The 24,758-nt window shown below is 44.0% G+C and overlaps 1 protein-coding gene across 1 annotated transcript in view; it reads right to left on the reverse strand.

The window, feature by feature from the left end:
• Alk (ALK receptor tyrosine kinase) overlaps positions 1–24,758 on the reverse strand; it is a 790,272-nt gene that overhangs the window by 46,011 nt on the left and 719,503 nt on the right. The window contains exons 12-13 of the mRNA XM_008846481.1: positions 10,499–10,661; positions 1,427–1,577 (exon numbers count right to left, since the gene is read on the reverse strand). Of these exons, the coding sequence (XP_008844703.1) occupies positions 1,427–1,577; positions 10,499–10,661 (314 nt within the window). The remainder of the gene's footprint in view (positions 1–1,426; positions 1,578–10,498; positions 10,662–24,758) is intronic.

Raw genomic sequence — 24,758 nt, forward strand, 5'->3', positions numbered from 1 at the left:
ATGCCTTCCCCACCAGGATGGACTGAGACCCTTTGGAACTATGAGCCAAAATGCCAGAACAACACAAAAATGACTAATGGAGAAATGGGCTACCTGGTATCCAGGCTCTCAGTCTTTGTTTTAAACTATTTAGATTTCTCTTTCTTTCTTTCTTTCTTTCTTTCTTTCTTTCTTTCTTTCTTTCTTTCTTTCTTTCTTTCTTTCTTTCTGTTTTGAGATAGTGCCTCATGTATCCTAATCTGGCTTTGAATTCACTAAGTATTGGGAGATGACTTTGAACTTCTGGTCCTTTTGACTTTATCTCCCATGTACTGGAATTACAGGTGTGTACCTATGTGCTCTGGATTGAACCCAGGGCCTCATACATGCTAGGTAAGCACTTTGCCAAGTGATCTCCATCCCAGCCCTGAAAACAATTTTTTTTTTCCTTTTGGTCTTTTGGAGACAGGGTCTCTCTGTAGCTCTAGCTGGCCTGGAATATGTGGACCAGGCTGGCCTTGAATTCACAGAGATCTGCCTGCTTCTGCCTCACAAGTGTTGGGATCAAAGGTGTAAGCCAACACACCCAGATGAAAACATTCTTTTTAAAAAAATATTTATTATTTTTATTTTTATGTGTATGAGTGCATTGCCTGCATGTATGTAAGTGTACTGGTGTTGTGCAATGCCTGCAGAGGCCATAAGAGGGCATCGGATCCCCTGGAACTGGGGTTATGGATGGTTGTAAGCTGCCATGTGGGTGCTAGGAACCAAACCCAGGTTGTCTGTAAGAGCAGCTAGTACACTTAACAGATGAGCCATCTCTCTAGTTACCCCCTGAAAACACTCTTTTGTTTTCAATTTTTCAAAATTTCAAACAATTTCAAAATTGTTGACAATTTCAGACATTATTAATAAAGTATCCCAAATCCAGTCTCCTCCCCAAGAGTGACCCCTAATATGTATGTCTTTCAGAACTCATCTGTGTCTTTATGTACATCTAAATGTGGTCACATCTGTGATTCTGAGTGAATGCAAAGTCTTTCAACTTTTTTCACTATTTATAATAGTATGATTAATGACAACTGTGTTCCAGCCAGAATAGTCAGGAAGTGGGTATCACCTCCTATTTCTGTGGCAAACAACCACTCTTGGCTCATTTAAGCAGGATTCAGACCCTTGGCTTTCAGTCAGTCATGAAACCAAACTTCAGCCTTGGCTCCTGTGGGACTATAAAATTCCAATAGTTGCACATTCCCTATGTCCTCAGTCACCCAAATGGCCTGGGAAAGGAGGGCATTCACAGGTAGAGCTGGATATGAGTCCTACCATTTTTGAACATGAATTCCCAGAAGGAGTGTTTTGGGTTACTGTCTCCCAGAAGGCCACCCTCACACCCCCTGCTACTGGACAAGTGTGCAGGACAAGCCCTGCTTTGGACACTTACACTAGGACAGGCATCCTCTCCCTGTTGCCCGACCAGGATGTATAACGTGTCATCCTTCTCCAGGTTGAAAATACCCAGCACAGATACTCCATGGGACCGCATCATGGTGTTCTTCCCGCCTTTCCCGCCAGCTGCTCCATAGCCTGAGATGCTGCAATGGGACAAAGCATGGGGGTTCTTAGATGATCCCTTTCCTGCCAGCCCAGGGGCTTCCAGGGGGCCAAGCTCCTCTGAGAGTTTTTGCTTACATAGTGCCCCAAGGCTGACTGGGAAGGAAACCTCTCCCCACTGATGGGGAAGAAGCCAATGTTGCTGAGTAGCTTAGTCACAGAGCTTGGAAGGACTAGTGAAGTGTTCAAGAGAGAGAGAGAGGGGTGGGGAGAGGGAGAGAGGGAGGGAAAGAGAGAGTGAGAACAAGAAAGAGAAAATTGAATATCTAGACCCTGTTCTGGATTTCCCATCTAAAAATCAAAGGTACACGTGGCCTTAGTCAAATAACGTAACTCTGTTCCTCATCTGCACAGTAGACAATATTAGAGAACCCACCTCTTATCTCACAGTATTATGAAAACTACAGAATTCCAGTCACGTGTTCTTGGAGCTGTGGCTGGTATATAATAGGCACTCAATAAGTGTTCATTATTAGTAGTGTGAATAGTGGTGGTGGTCGTGGTAGTGGCAGTAATTGACTTGGTACAAAGTGTGAAAATCTCTCCATGGGGCCTAGACGCAGGAGCGTCCACATGCAATGTCTGAGGGGAACATGTGCATGAGCCCAGACTGTTTATTCCCATCCTAGCAGCAACTCCTGCTGGAGCAATCTGTGTACAGACAACAAACAACCGATGATGACGAAAATAAAAACAGAGCGTGGGGATGTGGGATTAGATCTGTCACCTCTGAGATTGTTGAGATGAAGTCAAGCAAGGATGGAGAAAAAACTCAATTCCTGATCTCCGGGAGAAGAGCAGCCAGCATACCAGCTGACAAATGCTAACAAATGCCTCCCCAGAGACCGACTGCCAACAAAAGGGGCTCAGGGAGGGCTTTCAAGTCCCCAAGTATTCAGATGCAAGGTCCTTTATGAAAAGCCAACAGGAGATGAAAGACAGCTTTGCCCATGTGCACAGTGGCTTCTGTAAAAGCCCCATGTTCTGAGCATATGGGGACCTCTTGGGGCTCTTTCAAGGCAGAGCCCAGGCCGGCTCTGCAGACAATCCTGGAGAATGGCTGTTCACTAATGTGGCAAACAAGGACCTGAGTTCTCTGTGGAATGCAAACAGAATCTGGCATTTGTGGTGCCGCTGGCTACTTGGCTACTCAGGCACCTGCTGAGCTTGTCATGTGCCAGAGTGACATCAGGCTTCCCGGACAAGAGGAGACGGAAAAGATGACCCCACAAGAGCTTAGAAAGGAACTGAGAAGTGTGTACAGATAAGCAAGGAGAAACTGAACCACAAGGGTGGCTGTATCAGGGAGACAAAGTGGAAGAGGCTATGGAGCTCCCAAACTGGAGCAGCCCATTTTCTATTCGTACCCTCTTGGAGAGTCAGCTTCTTCCTTAGGAGAACTTTGTGTTTTTTTCCGCAAACATACATGATTTTTCAAAAGCAAAGAGAGATAATGAAATTTAAAGTCACGGATGCTGAAAATTTCTGCAAAATGTGTGGGCAATCAGGTGCTCAGAGCCACAAGGAGTGGAGGACTGATGGGTACCTAAGGTCTCTTTGGTGGTGGTGCTGGACTTGCGTGGAGGTCTGAGGTTGTCTTCATGGTGCAGGTGACAGACAGAACTTTCAGAGAAGCAGAAAAGAATGGAGGAGAGGAGTCAGGGCTTCTGTGATCAGAAGTGAAGAGGCAGGTGTGGGGAAGACAGAGTTGTAGAAAGTGAGCATGTTCCACTGAGCCTCGCATCACAAATGCTGAGGTACATGGGATATTCCTGCCTCCCCTGTGAACAGCCATAAACAATAGATGTGATTAATCTGATCTGACAGACTCACTGAGGCTCAGGAGATTAACTCGTCTGAGATCAGTTAGCCAGTGGTGAACTGTACCCCAAATCTCCATATTTCCCTTTTTAGCGGCCACTTCCTCTTCTGTGTTCACAAGGAAGGCATACATGGATTCACAAAAAAGGGTCTGAGAAGACACTAGTGCATGCTGATTCCTTCCACCCTTATCCAAACACTCCTGAGCTCTTGGAGATGAACAGGTTGGTGGCTGGGGATGGAGCTCAGTTGGTGGACTGCTTGCCTAGCATGCCTGAAAACTTGGGTTCTACCCCCAGTACATCATAAGCCAGGCATGCTGGTGCATGGCTGCGATCCCAGCATTCAGGAAGTAGAGTCAGGAAGATCAGAAGTTCAAAGTCATCTTCAACTATACATTGAGTTTGAAACCATCCTGGGTTACATGAGCTCCTGCCTCAGAAAACAAGAAAGGAAGGAGGAAAGGCAAAAGAGTAGGAGACAAGGGAGTAAAGGCAAGAAGAAGGAGGCTGAGTTGGCAGGAAGGCCGCCTGGGTGGCAGGGGGCAGAGTTACTCTGCTCGGAGAGGCATGACCAGAGGGTGGTGCAGTGAGGCTTCTAGGGAAAGCCAAGTCTTGGACAGACATGTTCATGGGGCCCCAACTCTGTCCTGCTTGCTTTCCCAGGTTTCTGGAACTCAGTCAGGTTGCGCAGGAAGCTTATATCCACCTGAAAATGAGTTTTGCTTGGAAGACTTCTGCCTAAGTCCTGGTCCTGCCCATTCCTGCTTATGGCTGAGAGGTAAGCTTTACCCTGCTCCTTCCTATTGGCGTCATTTGCATAGTCATTTGCCTCAATCTGCATGCACTATGAATCATTCTGAACTCTTTCTCATGTTTATATTTAGCCAAATTATTATATTTCGGAAGTTTGTTCCCGACTCCTTTTTCTTCCCTGGACTGCTTTCCAAGTTTCTCCTGCGCTTCTAGCAGATCAGAACTCTGGCTCTTCTGGGTCTTGGCTCAGTTCTCAGCAGTGAGTTGGGTTGGTGAAACCTCAGACTTGTGTAAGTCACACTCTGACCCTAGTCCTCACTGTTTTGGCTGTGTAACCTAAGGCAGCGAGGTCGACCCTTCGGAGTCTCAACTTCTACTACCTTCGAAGTAAATGAGAGCAAGGACCCCATGTCATTGGTGGGGAGAAATAGTGGGTTTGAAAAGGCTGCAGATTGAGGCAAGGCCAAAGCTAGACTCTGGACTTGGGCTGGTCCTATAGTCTTCAAAGTCAACAGCCAAGCTTGATGACCAGGTGTCAGTGGCCAGAACTTTCTATTCTGCATGGTGGCCTTAACCCCACATTTCCACCTTGGGCCAAGGGGAGAAGCAGCTGCCAGCCTAGGCTAACCTTTAGGGTCCTGGTCGGGAGTGACTTCCTCCTCCTCCACATGAAATCTCACTATTAAAGCTTCATTTCTTTGCTACTACAAGTCTGGTCTGCTTGGGAGTAAAAATGGCACAGCGAGAAAATCCAGGGCTTACCTGCACACAGACTTGGATTCAAATCCCAGCCCTGCTACTCAGGTATACTAGGGTGATAGAACTGGTATTGTTCCTCCCTCCAGGTGCTGACACTGCACTAAATGACCCCTGAGAGCCACCATCCTTAATCTTTCTGCCTGAGATGCCTTACTTTTGACTTTCTTCATCCTGGCCCTGCCAGTCTTACTTAACAGCTAGCCTGTGACCTTGGGTAGATTATCTTCCCTCTCTGAGCCCTGGTTTCCAAGCAGTATAAAGGGGAGATAATAACAACATTGACCTGTTGTGAGACCTAACTGCTAGAAGCCAGCCAGAGAGTGACACAGGTTAGCTGCCCTTAGGGTGCACTCCTGCCATTCTGTGCTTTTTTGGGGGGAGGGGCAGAAAGGAATGAATGAATGAGAGATGAGCAGTAGGGGGATGGGGCACAGCTGGGGCAGGGGCCTGGGGCCAATGTCCTTCAGTTCTGCCACAACCTTCTTCTGTACTGAGCCAGCGAAGCAGTAGCTAGCTTACAGCTGCCACAGACTGGACCCTTCAAGTCACTCTACCCCAAAGGCCAGCATAATCACCACAGCCTGAGTCTCCGACATGCTCTCCCCAACCCTGGTAAACAATTTACTTTTGATGGCTGACAAATGACAAGAAATTAAGATACCTGCCACTCAAGTGGGGAAAATGACTTGCAGTGATTCCAATTTACTGGAAATTACAAGATAGTGCTCTCAACAAGTTGATGCTGTAATTTTTTTGTTTTCCCTCGTCTTAATCCATGTCCCCTGGTCAGAATGAATGTTTATTGGGTTTGCGTTTTGTATTATTGACTGTGAGCTATTGTTACCTGATGTAATTGAGTTGTGAATCTTTTTTAAATAAAGAATTAGTAGTAAATCAAAGTGGCTGCCTGCTGGATCCTGAAATGACAGCACAGCTGGGTTGCAGCATGTTGGCGGTGGCTGTGTCTATTTAGTAAGGACGCTTGGGGGAGGAAGGAGAGACTCTATCAGAGAAACATGAAGCACCCATTCCTTACCTGGATGCCCCTCCAGATGGGTGATGCACCCACAACCTGCTCTGGGCTCTTAGGGTGAGTTTCTCTGTTCTCTGGTGTCAACCTTTTTCCTTATGAGATAGGGATGGTCAAATCTGGCCTGTGCATCTTACAGGGATACTGGACATACAAATGAGGGCATGACCAACAGAACTTTCTGATCGTAGTATCTGAATGGGTCAGTGGAGCCATCAGGAGTCATCCCTGGGGACCAGTGTTGAAGGGGCCAGTTGCATCGTGCAGTGTGTGCACCCTGATGGAGGCACCTGGTTCCATTGCTGGTGTACCCCTTAGCCAGGCTCATAGCTCTAGACACCAAGAGAATGGCTCTCTCAGCAGCCCTTCACACTGCAGGGATTCGCCTTTGCAGAGTGGGAAAGGCAACTTTCAAGGTTACATGGCATGCGGATGGCAGAAGTTGGACCCAAACTCTTCTGCTCGCAGCCCATTGATCTTCGCCTAATTCTCCACCTCTGATTTTCCCTGATCTGTGCCCTCTATCGTGATGACTATCTGCACAATTACACTGGCAATTCATCATGCCCGTGACATCTCTCCTACTGCTGTCTAGAACTTGATTGGCATTGTGGACTACTATTGGATTCCTGCCCTATAGCTCTTCTTTCCAGACACTGTGAGGCTCTGGAGTCCTAGTCTTCTCTATGAGTCTTGCAATACCTGGAGACACAAAAGTGGCCCCACAGCTCAGTGCTGGACACAGAATAGGGGCTCTTGAGCTTAGTGCTAGTCACACAGCAGTGAGCTACTCTGTAGCTCAGTGCTGGGCACAGAATAGGGGGCTCTTGAGCTTAGTGCTAGTCACACTAGCAGTGAGCTAGTCTGTAGCTCACTGCTGGGCACACAGTAGAGTCCTCACAGCTCAGTACTGGACACACAGTAGGAACTCTACCACTCAGTGATGGCTGAAGAAAGGCCCCCTGGCCAGCTGTGACTTGGTTGAATTACGATGTTATACAGCTGTGCATGCTGGTCCCTGGAGCCAGGTGAAGAAATGAGTCTCATTGATGGAGACCATAGGAACAGCTGTGGTCTGGTCAGCTAGCTCCAGCTGGGATCTGGGGCCTCCTGAAGAGTGAGCAAACCCGGAGGGAGCTGCCGCCAGAAGCTGTGGGCTGTGCTTGACAAACGTTTTCATATGTGATCTTTGTGCATGTATGTGGAAATGAGGGCCAGGAAGGATGCTGAGCCCACCAAGAGGGAAGAAGGAAGGAAGGAGGGAGGACTGGAGATGGGGAGGGATAAAGGGAGAAGTCAGAGAGAGTGAGCTCTTTCCAGTCTGTGCTGAGGGCTATGTGTGTGCCCTTCACACACTGTCATCTCCATTTAGGATGAGACTGAGGCTCTTGTCTTCTGCCTCTGCATAAATCTGAGAATTCAAGCTCCACTCATGACCCCCAGTTCTCCTTCCCTCCCCCCATCGGAGGCAGGCTGGCTCCTGAAGGCATTGTTGCAGAACCACGCCCACAAGCTCCAGCTAGCCAGGTGCCCCTCCCACTGTTTCCAGCCCCTGTCTGTCCTTCAGTCCGGCTCCCTGGGGAGAAGCTGCTACTCACTGTCCTGGCTTCCTCGACTTCTTAGGGCAGATGTATGGATGCTGCCCTCTCCACCCCTCCACTCTTCATATCCTTCCCACCCCACCTTCCAAGCCACTCTTTGTCCTTCCCTCCTGGCCATGCTGGTTTCTCCTGCTCTGGGTTACCCTTCTCATGGCTCCCTGGGTGGCAGGCACAGCTTTCTATTTGCTTCTCACTCACACTCTCTGCAGTCACCGGTGGGGGTTGGGGGGTGCAGGTGGGTGGGGGGGGTGCTAAAAGCACCTGGGAGGCAAGATTCTAGCCCTGGGTTCCAGGCACTCTTCCTGTGCCCTAGTGAAGCCTTAGTGACTTCAAGTCCAGCCTGGGAAACTGAGAGCCTGCTTAAATAAAAAAGTAAAAAGATGGCTAGGGATGTGACTGAGTGGTGGAAGCTTGCTATGAATGGATAAACCCCTAGATTTAATCCACAGGAGGAAAAAGAAACAAATCACAAAAAAGAAATAAAGACTAGGGAGGAGGGCCTTGAACTACAGATTTCTGAAGAAGCTCTGGGGATGGAGGCCTCATTCTGGCACACAGCCGTGTCCGGTGTCAGCTCCCTTCCTTTAGCCCCCGGACAAGCAGACACTATCATGCACCAGGCCTCAAGTAGCAGCCAGACAGCACTAGCTGAGTGCCAGACACCCAGGAGAGATGGATACTACAAGGCAAAGAATTCTACTCTTTCTCTTTCTGAAGATCTTTTTCTCAAGTCCTTTGGCAGATCCGGTGTTTTCCTTCCTAGATGAATTGCACTTACTGAATAATAGTAATTACTCAGGAGAAAAGTCCTCCAGAAGAGGACACTAAGTTCCCGGTGAGGAACATTGCCTTGTACCAAGGTGGGGCCTCCATCCTCCCCCCGCCCGGAGGGGAGGGGGGTGTTCCTCAGGGATGGAGGAAACTGAAAGGAAACCAGCCCCTCTTCTCCCTTTCTCTCCCCTTGTCTCCCCTTCCCTCTTTCCATTCTTCTCTCCCTCCCCCTTCCTCTTCCTCCCTCCCTCCCTCCCTCTCTCCCTCTGCTGCTCCCTCCCTCCTTCCCTTCTGTCTCCCCCTCTCTTCTCTCTCCCTCTTCTCCCCCCCTTCCTCTTCCCCCTCCTTTCACAGCAGGGATTGAACCCAGGGCCTCACATGTTAGGCTTGAGGACATTTTGATATGGCCTAAAAAGCAAATCATTAACTATCTACTTTGGTTGCTAAGTTAATATAACCACAGTAGCCACTTTCATCAAAGTCTCAAGTGTCATCTATGGTCAGGGATGAGGTGAGGGGTACTTGTTAGAGCCATGTTCTAGTATCCAACAGCAACAAAAACTCAAACTGTCTTTTTTTTTTGTTTGTTTTGATTTTCCCATTTTAATATGGTGCTATTTTAGGACAGATCATAATAGTCTCTTTATTAACTTGACTACTTCAGAGTGTCCTGCTTAAAAAGAACACTGGTTCTGCACATATGTTTCCAGAGAGGCAATTGCAGGACAACACTGGGGCCTATTGGATCCTGTCAACATTTCAGAGAGGTAAATAAAACAATGCTTCAATTTTAGCTGGGGTTCTGTTTATACTCTGTGGCAAGACTTGGGTGCTTCATACAGATCAGAAACCTCACTAGAATTAGATATAATTATTATGATTAATAATAAATGGGAAATGAATTTATTATTATTTAATAAGTGTAGTTCATCTGACAGGCAAAATCTTTCAAAACTTAGGACCTATCTGAAAGAGTCAGAATAAAGTCATCAGACACAGAAAAGTCAGGCACTGCTCTCAGCAATGCTGCCTGCCTGCTGTTGGCTGTTCTTATTTCCCCAGCTGAGTTATCTGCCCATAGGCCAAGGAGTCTCTAACTTATGCAACCATTGTGCTGGACACTCATACACAGCCAACTGGGTAGGTGTTAGCATGTCCTATCTCATACAGAGAGGGAAAGAGAATATCTGGAAGGGGTCTGATTTACAAGGGATATTCTGACTGTGAACCTTTGTAGAAGGGACAGCAAAGAATTCTTAGCCAAAGTGGCTTTGTAGTTACTCTGGGCCAGGAGGGACAACGGGCATAGTCAGAGTCTCTTCTTCTTCCCTCCCTTCCTCCCTCCCTCCTTCTTCTCCTCTTCAGAGAATGACTTGCTTTCTATGCAAACAGGGAAGGGCTGGAAAGGAGGCTCAAGGATAAGAACATTAGCTTTTGGGCTAGGAAGATGGTTTACTTGGTAAAATGCTTGCTGTACAAGCATGGAGACCTGAGTTTGGATTCCCAGCACACACATAGAAAACCTGGCACGACAGCATGCACCTGTAACCCCAGCATTGTGGGAGTAGAGACAGGTTGATCACCAGAATGCTGAGGTTATAGGAGAAAACTCTGAGCTGGATAGCCATTCAGCCAGTCTAGCTAATCAGAGACCACCAGGTTCATTGAGAGACCCTGTCTCAAAAACAATAAAGTGGAGAGGGATGGAGGAAAACATCTGATGTTGACCTCTGTCCTCCACATGCACACAATTCACACCAACACACACATGTGCACACACACACACACACACACACACACACACACACACACTAGCTTTCATGTGCAATGTGGTTTCTGTTTTCCAAAAATTCTTCCATACATTGTTTCATCTGAAGAGCAAGTAGTGGTCAAAGAACAGTCCACCATGGTTATAATAATTAGTAGCATTTCTAAAGCTAGCTCATGTGTGCATATCATCTCCATCAATAGTCTGTGAGCGCCCTCAGGACAGAGAACACATCTTCATTGCCACATTTCATCTTTAGATCTTATATCCCACTGATGGGCCAGGGTCTGTGGCCCTTGACATGCTCAGTCACCCTGGAAACATGCACCCACAGGTAGGACTTGAGTCCTTTTCGGAGAGGCTTGTCTACCACAGCCTCTCCCTCCACTATACATACCTGTAGGTGTCTGTGGCTGGCACTTTCCAAATCTGGATGCCCTTCAAGGGCCCTTCGTTCCCCACCACCACGCTCAGATTGGAGTTCTGGTAGGCATTGTTGCACTGGGCCTGTGTGGGGCCATAGGGTCCACTGGCCCCACATGTGGTAAACAGCCAGTGAACTGTGACACAAAAGGAATGACAGTCAGTTACTCAACCTGGGTCTCCCTTTTCCAGGGGCCTTCCTGGGCTGTCTCCAAGCTGTCTGCTCCATGGGTTGAAGCATACATTCCAAGAAGGCACCAAGATTGTGGGAAGAAAATAAGAGCATCCATTCAAACTGGATACTTTTGTCAAGAGTCTACGATGGGCCAGACCCTGAGTCAGAAAGCAGGGAAGAGAAAAAGATGGAGAAGACTTGAACCCATAAGAAGCTTATCAGTACTGAGAGCAACCGAGAGGGATGCAACCAATCACAATGCAGGACAGTAAGGTGGACATCTATGGGAAGATCCAACTAGCATCATGCTGTCAGAGGCCGGAGAGGAAGTCCCTCTTTCAGGAGAGAAGGGCACAGGCCGTGGCTGAGCATTCTTCTGATCTCTCACTAAGTCCTGGGCAAACCCCAGATGCTCAAGCTGTTGTGCTACTGTGGCTGCTCCTAACTGTTCCCAAAGGTTTGGCAATACTTACAAGAACATTCTAGCTGAGAGGGAATGGCAAGAGTACATGGGACACAGTGTCAGCACCATGACCACACTCTTGGCTCAGGGACCCAGGCAGGTGAGAACAGGAAGCCTTGAGCTCCCCGGTCATGGCTTCATCTAGGAAATGCTCTCTGTAGTGGACCCTCAACAGGGCCGGGCTTAGTTTGGTCTGCTTATAACAGCCAAGTAGGGTTTGGAAATGCAAGGAATGACTTTTAAGTTCTCTATGAACAGAATTTCAAAAATGGAAGAACAAACTTGTTAATTTTTTACGCATGTGTGTGTATGATCATATGTGGGCATGTTTGTGTGCGAGTGTATGTGTGCATGTATACAGGTACATGTGTGAAAACATGTGGAGGTCAGAAGACAACCTTGAGAATTATCCTCAGGAACATCATCTACCTTCTTTGAGACAGGGTATCTCATTGGCCTGGAGTTTACCAAGTAAGTTAGACTGATTGGCTGGAAAGGCCCAAGGATCCTGATTCTGCCTCCTCTATACTGAGATTACAAGTGCATGCCTGCCATTTTTATGTGGATTCTGGAGAGCAAATTCAGGTCCTCATGTAGCAAGCAGTTTACTGACTGAGCCATCTCCCCAGTTACAAGTGTGCCAGGTTTTTCCTCTTCCTCCCAGGCCCTCATTTACTTCCTACAGTGATCTGTCTCTGCCCAGTGTCCTTAGGTGGCTTTCTAGGGACACTTCAGGAACATGACTCAAACCTTCCATTTTACCTCACTCACTACCACTAAGATATTTCCTTTTAGATTTTCTCTCAGACAGTTTAGACCTCGGGGATTTATCAGATCTCTTGGCCTCAAATCTAACATTTTTTTTTTATAACTTAGAAAAAGTTTAAGAAATGAATTCTTGATAAGTGGCTTTTACTTAAATCTCAATTCCAGATTGCACAAATTATTTCTCATCTTAAAGAAAGTCAAATTCTATCTATAGAAAATGATGGAAAAATTAATTTGAGTGTACATAGCACTGTCACTAAAACATTAAAATGAAAATTTCCTGAAGATTTTGAACTAATTTGATGATGAAAATGTAAGAGTTTAATTTGAGTCTCTAATGACAGTCAGATAGAGATCATTCTGGCCAGGGCTGAGAAACTGAAGACTGGACCTTTGGTGATTTGCTTTAGTAACACAACTCTGACCCTGGGGGACTGCAGTTGTAGTGGGATTCTAATGCATTCAGCTACTTAACACTGAGTACTAGGTTTCATCCAAATGAAAAAGTTGATTTCTATTTGGTTCCTGAAGGTCATTTCAGGGGCTAGGAGGTAATGAGTCTATTGGCTGATGGATGGCTAACTTTCTGATCTATTTGTGGGAAAATCTGTTAATTTAAAGGACTAACTCTTTATGGAAGGTTCTGGTGTTTTGTTCCTTTGCTTGTCTTTTTGTTTGAGACAGAGTTTCATTCTATAGTTCAGGTTGGCTTGAATTCGGGCAATCCTATCTCAGTGCTGAGATTACAGGTGTGTTCCACCATGGCTTACTTACAGAAGGTATTTTGGCAGAATTTGTTTGGACAGTTCCCCCTTTATCAGCTTCAGATCCCAAATTACAAATGTGGGCTCTGCTGGAGGAGTGAAGTGGAAAGACCATGGGCTTTGAAATCAGCAAGAATACCTGATTTGGGAGCAGGCATCTCTACCAATGATGGGTAATGAGCTCTTGATCCAGTTCCTTCATCTGTGGAAGAGGCTGCCTGGCACAGTACAGAAGTGAGGGGTAAGACAGGTCATTGTAGAGTTCCAGACTCTACAAGGGTGAGATGTATAACAATCCCTGCCTCTGTCCGAGGCTGTTATTGTCACTGATAAGGGGGAACATGTTCAGGGGAGTTTCTGTGATTATAGATCCCCATGCTGGCAGCATCTGGGAATTTAAACTCAGGGAGTCAAGGATAAGGATAGGGCAGAGAAGAAAAGAAAAACCTAAGAAATGGAGCTGTAAACCCCATCCCTCCCATTATGTCCTTCCAGAAGCCTATTATGCTGACCTGTGTCTACAAGAAGCAGCCTAGAATTGGAGAAGCCGCCTCAACTTGGAGACAGAAGTATGGTGTTTCATTTAGTTAATTCAATCCTGAAAATAAAAGAACATCTGTATATTTTAAACCTAGAGCATGATGGGGGGAGTTGAAGGCTTGGTACCCTGCTTCAGCAACTATCCTTCAGTGGAATCTTCATATAATTTCAGCCTAGGTTAACTAACAGCATCCAGAGGTTCTGAGGGATTTCCAGGGGTGCTGGTCATTGACTTCTTGGCCAGGTGGGACATCTGATGAGATAGGAAGAGGGCTATGGACTTGGGATTCAGACGGGCCAAGTTTTCTCTCCCTGAACATTGCCTCTGTCAAGCTATCGGACCCGGGTTAGGGGAAAGCCTCTTAGAGATCATAACCCTGTGTGAGTTGCAAAAAAATTGGAAGCAGTAAAAGATTTCTGAGCAACAATGACCAAAAGTAATTAAAATTCAAACACATAAGGAATCTGAGGTGTTTCTGGCAGCAATCATCCATGTCCCGTGACTTCACTGCAACCTTGGTTCTAAACACACAGCATGTGCACTTTGTACTGTGCATGCCATTATACCATGTGATGATACCAAGTGCTGCCTGAGACACCATGGCCCACATCTGACACTATTGCATGCTATCAATGCTACGGATTTCAGAATCTTTTCTATTTACAAACTTTTCTGAATGGTTTAATTACTATAAACAGAGATTTTTAATATTTTCCTATCACCAGTCCTCAGTATGTAAGTATCAAATTAACATATCTTTGGAGCATATCGTAATAGACAAACAGGCAATCTATCTCATTAGTATGCAAATTTGCTTTCATTTTTAATAATTGGTAAGATTAATTGTATATCAAAGAGTTGTTTTGAAACAAATTTCTTTGCGATTTATTATCAGTAAATGTTTGATATTTATAGTTATTTTATACCTATATACCCATGGTCATGTAAAAATTTCTCAGGCTAAAGGGTATTGCAAGTAGACAAAGTTTAAGAAGCCCTGGGTTAGGTTGTATGACCTATTTGAGCCTTGATGTTTCTAACATGAACAAATGGAGATTTACTACTGAGTGCTTAGACTGCCTATGAAAATTAAGTGATGAACCTCAGCCAAGTGCTTAGCATAGCATTCGACATTAGAGATGTGCAGGGAACATAGTTTAAAAAGTATGTACCTTCATGTTCAGTTTCTCACTGTGGGGACCCATCTCAAGATTTATGCCTCCATTCCATAAAGGAGATACTCTAGGGCCATTTCTCAATAAAGGGACCAGTATTTTCCCAATTCAATGGACATATATTAGTCTCAGGTGGTTTCTATACACAAAATTTTGTTTTTATTTCAGCAATTTCTGATGGAAAGGTCCAGAGTGAAAACTCTTTCTAAAGTGGATTCCATGGGAATAGAGGATTTGCCATCCCAGGTCAGACTCATGACTCATCCAGCCAGAATTTTGCTGCTCCCAGCAGCCTTTGAGGCATGGTGGTGGTCTCTGCTCTTGCAGATGGCTCTGACCCCCATAAATCTGCCCAGCCTTATTTGGAATCAATTTATGTGTCCCACCATCATGCTCTCCTGGGACTATGGACTTTCTGAGTTTACTGCTTTTTGTGCAAGGGATATCTTGCTTCTCGTGTGTGGGCTTGTCTGGTTCAAGCCTCATGCCATTGATTCTTTGTTTATTCTTCATGGGGTATTATAGACATCACTGAATGCCATATTAAGATGGGACCTTGAAGATCACAATGTTCAGTGGTTCCCAAACCACCTAATGAACTTTAAAACACAGATCCTAGGGCTCTGGCAATTTAAATTCAGTAGATCTGATTTGGGGGTCAAGGTGGAAATCCTTATATTGTATAAAAACTTTTTAAATGGACTTGGATACTCAATTAGATTTGTATACTAGTCCTACCTACCTCATTGTTCGGATGAAGAAAGAACATTTGTGACTCTTCTGAGAGTATCAACATTGGAGAAGGTCCAAAGCTGAGAATTACTCTTTTGTGTCTAGGAGTCCTCTAGTGCTGATCAGTCTTTTGCCTTGGAGACGTCCAGCCTTTCCAGACCATTCCTACATGTGTCTTTGCTCCCCTGTATCCTTCTCAGAACCATCTTTAAGGGAAGAATTTGCTTGTTGAGTTTGTCACTTTGTGTAATGGGATGATTGTTATTCTGCTTTATTTCCAGTGTCCCTCTGAAGGTACTTGCTTGGAACAGACTATAATTTTTCAGATCCTTGTCTGAGGTGTGCAATATTGCTTTAAGCCTGGTGATATTGAGTGCCCTACAGGAGGCATTTGGAATAGGAATGGTGGAGCAGGGTACTTCAGGCTGAATAGACATGAGATCAGTTCTAGGCCAAGGCAGGCAGACACTAGGTTGAATTCTAAACACCAAATGGCAGGCAGACACTAGGTTGAATTCAACAGTGTCACTAGAGAATAAGGCATTGGGCATGACCTTGTAGATCAAAGAAGACAGAGCCAAGTCCTGAGGAAAGGAAAATTAGCAACAGTGTTTCTAGGGAGCAGAAGTCAGGATGAGCTTTGATTCCCAGGCAGAAGCTATTTGTTTCCTTTTAAGCATGTGCATGGGAGATCTGAACCTTAGATACAATTTAAGCTGGAATGACCATACCAAGGTTGCTCAGGCCCAGACAGGTGGTAGGCCACCATGAAGGGACAGGTGAGAGTCTGGTCAGGGTACCATGATGAATGGACCCTCAGTCCCAGAGAGTCCCACAGTGACTCTAAGAGTACTTTAGACTAGCAGAGTGGGGATTTTATTGAGTCGTAGGAACCAAGTAAGGAAAGCAGGTGATCAAGATGAAGGATCTAATTGTGAGTGTCATGGGGATCCAAGTGATGTCAAAAGGGAAATCCAGTAACTAGGGCATTCAGTCAGGGAGAAGACTTAAGTTATAGAAAACAGGGTACAACTTTGGTGTCTGGAGAGAAGATCAAGGTCATGCTGAGATCAGCAGGGAGGCAGCTTGAAGCTAAGCTGCCAATCTCAGGGTACAAGTGTCCCCCGAATTCCTCTGCTGAAGGTCTCAATTTGTTCCTGAAGGTCTATCAACAAAGGGCTCCAGGGAAGGAGCTGGCATGAAGGCAAGGGAGGTGGAAGCCCACCTTTTCCATTTCTTAAGAACTTAAAAAAAAAAAATCCTATTTTATTAAAAGTCATTTATGGGAAAAAGAGCACAACTCTATCTTGCTGTTATACATACCACACACTGGAAACATAGTTTAATGTTCATTCACATTTAAATTATATAAAGAACCCACAGACATGAAAACGCTGATTGGTTATAGACAGCTGAGTAAAGAAAAATCCATTAAGCACTGGGTTTCATTTTAGGAATATTGCAGAGCCCTTCAAGAAGAAACAAATCAATTAGTAATATGCAGCACAATGTTTAAAAAAATAGGCTAGACAGTGATTGCGCTGGTTTTATTACTGTTGCCAAGCCATCTCATCTGCGCAATTCAATGCAAAGAAATAAAGTGCGCTACAAAGGAAAATAAGTTGTCTGCTATTGCTATTAATCACAGCAATGAGGCTCTGCCTCAGGTTCAAGGCCTGTGTGTGTTGTCTCAAAGAAAAGCACTCAGTGTCTCACGTGGACTATTTGCACCATTTTGATTGTGATTCACCGAATTGAATTTTATCCATAACCATTGACTGAGCTAAACTTCATGGAAGCAGTGCATACTGAACTATTTTCATAAGTACTCTCGATTGTATTTAGAAAGTATCAGGCTAAAAACTGATTAGCCACCCATCCATAAATGTGTGACGCTATTCTTTATTGAAAATGGGAGAATGACCTTTGCTTTGTTATGAATGGTGAAGTTCAATTGTTCTTGGACTAGGACAACATGAAGATGGTGTATACACTTGTAATCATTTTGGGATTAAAACAACTTCACCATCTGTCTCAACTCTTTAATCAGTTTGATACTGGCACTATGATTCTGCCAGCAAGGAGTCAGCATGGAACAAGACCCCTGATATGTGTTATTATAACAAATAGCTTTGTTTTTAAAAGTCCTGGCTTAGTCCTTTGTTCAGTTGCAAGTGCTAAAAACAAAAGAAGGAAAGAATCTACTCCGTTAAGTATGCACTTGAGAATTAAGCTTATTCTCTCTGTTTAATGGCATAGCATGAGATCCTTCAACAATGATAAAAATTAAGCCTTTTAATTTAATATAAATCCAGAGAAAAACACACACAAATCAAGTGTATACATACTTAATGAGTTACTAGAAAGCAAATTATTCATCTTAACCACTGCCCAGATCAAGAAGTAGTACTTTGCCAGTGACTTAATGGTCTCTCCAATCTCAACCTCTTCCTTACTATTTTTTAAAAAAAGTTTTATCTATTATTATTGTTTATGTGTATGAATATATTGCCTGCAAATATGTAAGTGCAGCAGTGTTGTACAATGCCTGTAGAGGTCAGAAGAGGCCATTAGATTCCTCTGGAACTGGAGTTACGGATGGTTGTTAGCCGTCAGTGGGTGCTAGGTACCACATCTGGGTCCTCTGCAAGAGCAGCCAGTGCTCTTAACTCTTGAGCCATCTCTCCAGCCCCGTCTTCCTTACTCTAAAAAAGGATCATATTCTGGATTACATTATAATTACTTCTTTGAATTTTTCAATAGTTTTATCACCTAACTGTGCATCATCCCTTAGCAATAGTCTCTAGTCTTGGCTCATTAATTATTATTATTTTGTGTAGCACTGAGGCTTCAGTGCAGGACTTTGCAAGTATGTAAGGCAAATATTCTACTACCATATGCCCAACCCTCCCCACTTTTTCTCTTATTCTTATAATTTTGAAACAGGGTCATATTAAATTGCTCAGGTTGACATTGAACTTGTGATCCTCCTGCCTCAGCCTCCTGATTTGCTGGGTTTATAGCCTGTACCACCAGTTCTGGCTAAATTTAAAAAACTGGCTTTGGTATTTCACAGTCTGGATGAATAGCCTTTGGTGTACTGTGTACTCCTTTAACAAGCAGTTTTGATGAGGATATTTTCCTAGCACTATGAGTTCTCTCTACCCTTTCACGCAGGGTCCTTTCCCTTCTTTGATGCTCTTCTTGGGTACTTAGATCTTTATGTTGTTGTCTCTCTGATTTTTAACAAGTCCTCTTTTATTTTTCTATCTTTCCGCTTTATTTGCTTTATTTGCTCTTCATTCCATTTTAGCATTTCATTTCTGTAACTCTTTAATTTTTCTTGGCTTAACATCTAATTTATGAGCTTTTCTTATGAGGGTCTATTAATGTTATTTTCTTATCTCTTGGTTCATTGTCTTAGAGTGTCTTATCTCCTTTTGAAACTGAAGCACAGTTGTGACTTCCTCCCTGAGCAGATCTTTCTGGGATCTTCTTACTGTCGTAGAGGTCTTATTCTGTTCTTTTGTTTTTTCCCTCAATTGTAATTTTGTAATGTGGTACCTTCTTGTTATGTATTTAATGGTTTCTCTAAGCTGTCAGGGTCTGGAGCGCCTTTAGCTTCCCAGAGCTTCCCATTCGCTCATGTTAGCAACATTCGGCAACATGCAACTTGCTCTCTGAGGCTTCTGGTCTGTCCATGCTTGCCTGGACATTCCTTTACTTTTCATGTATTATCCCTGCCATGCTCCACTCAGATTTCACCCCCACAAGTTTCTTCTCATTGTAGATTAGGAAGAGGCATGTGGCCACACTGCTCTGGCCCCTTCGGCGCTTAGCTTGGGCCCTGCATTCACACCTCACGGGGTGGAGCTTGAAGCTGCTCCTCACCTCAGCAGCTGTGCCCAGCTCAATCTCTGTCCTTCCCTCTCCCTTCTCTTGCGCTGATATGACCATACGGATCTGGTGGTTATCATACGAGGCAGTGCTTTGTCCTCATTTACTCTTATTTTGGGAACTAGGAGGGATATTTTACATTTTACTGTACATGTTATCTAAAACTTTGGGGGTTTAAGATTGTTCTGTTTTTGAAAATCTGTTTCTTTTTTTGAGAATTTCATACATGAGTACTATATTTACATCATTTCTGCCCTTTCCTCTTTCCCGCCAACTCCTCTCCCCAGTCTATCTCAAGTTCATGACCATATCTATATCTATATCTATATCTATATCTATATCTATATCTATATATCTGTTGATTACCCCCAAGATAATAGTGTCATATATATATATATATATACATATATGTATAAAATCTTGAGAGTAATCAACAGCATATATAATTGGATTTAAGTCCTACTCAATAAGAAGGAATTCATGTCTGGTAGTGTAAACCTAGCCAACTACCTGAAGCTGTAGAGGTCATAGACCCTACAGGAGAACCTACTAGTGCCATTTTCCTAAACCAATATATTTTCTACCTGTATTCTAAACACTTTTCCCTATACTCACAGGTAAGTGTAGCTCTCACCCCTCATCAAAGAAGCTTGTTTTTGTAGCACCTAGAGGCTACTACAGAGATTCTTCGGTTTCATGGAAGGATTTAGAAAGGTTGAAAAAACAAAACACAGAAAAACCAAATTATGCTATTACCACCATCATTATCTTTCTCCCAAGTCTTTGAGACAAAGCAAAGCAAAACCAAACCAAACCAAACAACATAGCTCATTTGCTATGATCAGCTCTTTATAGCATCCCCTGCTCCCCAGGCAGCAGGTGTTCTGTTTTACCCAGGGGATATCACCAATAACCATGGCCTTGAACCAGTTGCTTCATCATGCTTTTATGGATACTCACCACTAACTGTAATTCAACCTTTGCTTGGTGATGCCATCTAGGCTTAATGGGTTGTCTGGGGCTATTTGACCCTTCAATAAATGGTCCCAGACATAAATATTTTACATAGACTTTCCTTTTCTCTTCTTTCTTAGAATTTCAGCATGTTGTGCTGTTTCACTTTATTTTGTATCCAGCATCGGGTGAGCACGTGAGAGAGGTCCCACACCTCTCAGTGTTTTAGACTGCAGAACACCTTTTATTTCACAGTTTTTGGATTTTGGCATTCATATTTAGTACATGGTGGAAAGTACTGGGAATCTAACTCCAGATAAAAGGATGTTACTGTGATCCTGAGTGCACAGGGTTGGGAACATATTTAGGCCTTCAACTTCAGCATATTTAAATGTAGTGCATTGTATAGCATTTCCACCTTTCAATAAGCTTTCATGTTAGGTCAGTTGATAAGGAAGGTCAAAGAGCTGTTACTTTTATCTCATAAGATAATGAATCGTGTAGAAAAGTCAAACAATAGACAAATAATGACAGTATGAACCTGAGGCTGGGACACGCCATACGTTCCTCTTTCCACAACATAGTTTCATAGTTCTATGTTGAATTTTCATTGTTGTTTTTCAAGTTTGTCCTGATGGGAAATTTTTTTATGCATGAATATATATTTTAGTTATTTGTTTTATTTTCTATTTTTATTGAATTTGTACAAATTAAATACAATATATTTTGATTAAATTTAAACCTTCCTTTCCTATGGCACCCCTCTTGTAGCCCCCCATTGGATTTAATGTACTTTGTCATATATATTAAGGCCTTTTGATGAGAATTATGTATTTGTATATACATACATACTCTATATGCATACATGGACACCTGCTTGTATATGCACTTATGCTGGGTGCAACTGCACGTGTGTAACGCCTCTTACCTTGATTCATGCTAATTCATGCAAAGCTATCTGGCCATTGCTCTTTTGTTATTTTCTGATGATGAAGAGCTGAGGTGGTAACAAATGTGACAGCATCAGCGCTGTGTTTTAAAAAAAATATTATTTTTTTAATCTATAAATATTTTGCCTACATGTAAGTGCATTCATACATGCAATGCCTGAAGAGTCCAGAAGAGGGCATCAGATCCCCTGGAACTGGAGTTATGGATGGTTGTTAGGTGCCATGTGGGTTCTGGGAACTGAACCCGGTCCTCTGCAAGAGCAGCCAGTGCTTTCAACTGCTAAGCTATCTCTCTAACCCCTGGCCCTGCTTTTTGTTAGATGTGTTCACACACAAGATCATATTTTACTTTGCTCCACAGGTAGTTTCTCTAGACAGATGAGATGCCTGGCAATACTGAGGTATCCTTGTGGGGGAGACCAGAGGCCCACATCCCTTCCTGCTGGGAGGCAGACACCTCTTCCCAGAGAGGAACCTCCTCATCAACAGGGCCATGAGTCAGGGCTGTTGAGATAAAAGCTGCTTTCAGGACTGAATTACCCTAAACAGCTCTGACACTCAGCAATCTGCAGGAGCTTAATGGCGCAGCCTCTAACGGCTGCTGTGTTGTGTTCTCAGCCACCCCCTACTCCCAGAGGGAAACTCAAGTCACACATGGGGGAAGAGAAAGGTCACCAGAAAAAAAGAAAAAAAACCCAGAAAACAAAACCAAAACACAACTCTGAAAGCAGAGCTGTAAAAATTAAGTTAAGGGAGGCTTTGGGGGCTAATTCAGTTATTTCCAAGTTGGCTTTAGGCCAGAGCTGTGCTAATAAAGTATTTGATATTGACATGGGTACTGTGGACTCAGCCATCTCTGAGTTATACATAATTTGGTGGCGTGGCTTAAGTGGGAAGTGGTGCTGGTTTGAATACTAGCTCAGTCCCACTCAGGACCCCCAAAGTGTGGACTTTGGCCCTGGTATATTCTAGTGGATCACCATCAGGATTCTGTCACTAGGATTCACTGCCTCCTGAGAGAAGTGAAGTGTGGGAGGAGAAGCCCTTGCTGCGTTGCACCCAGTGGCTCTGCTGGTTGTGTGGCCCTGACTCATGACCACTGAAACATAGGCTGGTGGGATCATGATACCTCTGGAGGACCGGGCAGACAGAGAAGTAGGCAGTTGGACCAGTTAGATTCAAGCTAGAAAGAATCTGCTGGGTCTGGGTCTCAGAATCTGTAAGACAATTGAAGACACAGGAGAGCGGGAGAAACCCCAAGGTCAAGGGCAGAAAGGAAAACAGTGGGAGGGTGGGGCAGGGCTGGAAGGCTAGAGACAAGGAGAGGAGAGATGATTTTCTCTCACTCCTGTCTGCAATGCAGGCACTGTGGCTGGAGCTGTGATGGCTATTTTAGGACCAGAAGAGAACAAGAATATGGTAAGGGCCAAGGCCACAGAGATGTGAGTCTTGGTATCACCAAGTGCTGAGTTAATGAAAGTAATCACTTCTGGGGCCATTGAACAGACAGCAACAATCATCTATGATATTATTTTTTATTTTAATGTATTTTAAATTTAAATTTTTTGATGGGTACTGTTTTAATAGTACTGTGTTGTTTACTGTGTGTGTGTGTGTGTGTGTGTGTGTGTGTGTGTGTGTGTGTGTCTCATGGGAATTGGGCTAAGTTTATTTTGTGGCCTTGTGTCCAGGGTCTAAAATAGTACTGGCCACACAGACAGTGGTTCATAGATCTTTGTTAAGTGAGGACCAAAACTCCCACAAAACACAATAGAAAAAAAAGAGCAGGTAACATATCTGTTCCCCAGCCCACTTGAGTGTCTAGAAGGGAGCGGTCATATATACTGAGGGGTCCTAGACTTTCAGCTCCTTGAAACGGTAGAGATCAATTAACTGGACACATTCTGATGCCATATCTAGATGCTTTCTGGAATCTATTTTATCTATTTGCTACAACTGAAAGGGGATAGGGCTCCCTTGGACCCTACCCTACCCCAGTATACTCATGTGCATCCCTAAACACACACATAATTACAATACAGGGAGCCCTGTGATCTTTGAGAAAACTCTCCAGCCCTACCCTTCAGAAGTGGGGACACTCCACTAACTCAGTGGTTGGTGGAACGGATCATTTGATAGGCTGAAGGGAAGAGTTAGGATCAAAGTAATAAGGCCAGCTGAGAGAAAGAAATACTAATTCTTTTTTTCTAGGAAGCTTTTCTAAGTCTTGTGGAGGAGGGTTTTTTTTTTTTTTTTAAATATTCTCAGGCAGGTTGCTAGCTAATCCCAAGCTCCGCTTATTTTCACATGCTAACATTAATCCTAGAGTATGATCATTAAATCTGCCAGTCACTTACTAAAAAATAATAGCTGAACAAATTTGCTTTTACCTTCTTATGAACTCACAGTCAATACTCTAAAAACAAATCAGGTCTTTCTGATCCAGTCACTTGGGGTTTATTTGGAAAAAATTTCTCAGAGAAGGTTCTGGAATCGCCATGATTTTCAATATCTTGATAAGTTTTTGGAAGAATACAGACCCTCTTTCATTCAATATCAATGAGCAGTTTCTTACAGGGCAACCCCCCAGGATCCTTCATAAGACATTTCCCTTCCCCTAAATGAAATATAAGGATTTTCCTTACAGATTGGCAATTGATTGGGTTGGGGAAATGACTGAATAGGTGGACTCCAAATGCACAATACTGTCTCCATGTCTAATCATAAAAAATATGATTAGATTTAAATGGCAAGAAACTCGAATTTTCTTGAAATTTCAGTAAAAAATAAAATGGAGAAAATATGCTTAGATACACACTATCTGTATATAAAAAAGAGTATACATAAAAGTCACTCATAAAAGTGAATTGCCCAATATTTTTTGTTGTATATTTTGATAACAAGGTTAATAGTATTATAACATTTTATATGAATATATTTTTTTATATCCTTGATAGTCTGGTATAAACAATCTCATTTGCTCTCTACAGCAGCCAGCTCTGAGAAAGAACCCTGGACTCTAAGCCTCTTGGTCAGCCTGCCATCTGCTGTTACTGGGCACTCACTCAGTAGGTAACACCCACATGCCGGTGAAATGTGGCTGCTGACTAGACACGCTCGAGACTGAGCCCAGGAGCTCTGATCATCAGTGTGGGCTCTCGGAGTTTTCCGGGGACTGGATGCTCTGATACATAAAAGTCACTGCGAATGGGCTCTGAGCCGGTCCCCATCCCCTCGGGTTCATATCTTTGTAGCCCTCTGTCTCTGAGTGTGAGACTGTGGGTTGCTTCTACCAATAGAATATGCAAATTAATACATGTGGTGACAGGATATCATTTTCACCATTGTAACTTGTCTTGCAAGCAGCCCCCTTTATCTCCCGTCATCCATCCTTCCTCACCCAGCCCACTTCACTAGCTATAACAAAGAAGGCTGCCAAAGTCAGCAGGCACTGACTATGGCCTCTAGACAGGAACTGAGGTCCTCAACCCCAGACCCTTCAAAAACTATCAGCAATCTGTGGGGCTTGGGTATGATTCCTTCCCCAGCTGAGCTTTCAGATGAGATCCTGGGCCTGGTATTAGCTGACCTGGGCTGGGCTTGGCTTCCTAAGCCACAGACACTGATAAACAACTGTGTGTTATTTAAGACTAATATGTTTATGGTAGTTTGCCTATAAAGCACAGATAATCATCTCACCCAGCAAAAGCTCCTGCCCACAGCAAGGTTTTTGTCTTCTGTCTGTACTCCCAGGGAGGCCTGCCCACTCTTCTCTTCTCTGTGTCTCAGTGATACCGAGGGTAGTTCTACCTGTT

The sequence above is a fragment of the Nannospalax galili genome, unplaced genomic scaffold, assembly GCF_000622305.1.
Source record: "Nannospalax galili isolate Female #2095 unplaced genomic scaffold, S.galili_v1.0 scaffold683, whole genome shotgun sequence".
NCBI lineage: Eukaryota > Metazoa > Chordata > Mammalia > Rodentia > Spalacidae > Nannospalax > Nannospalax galili.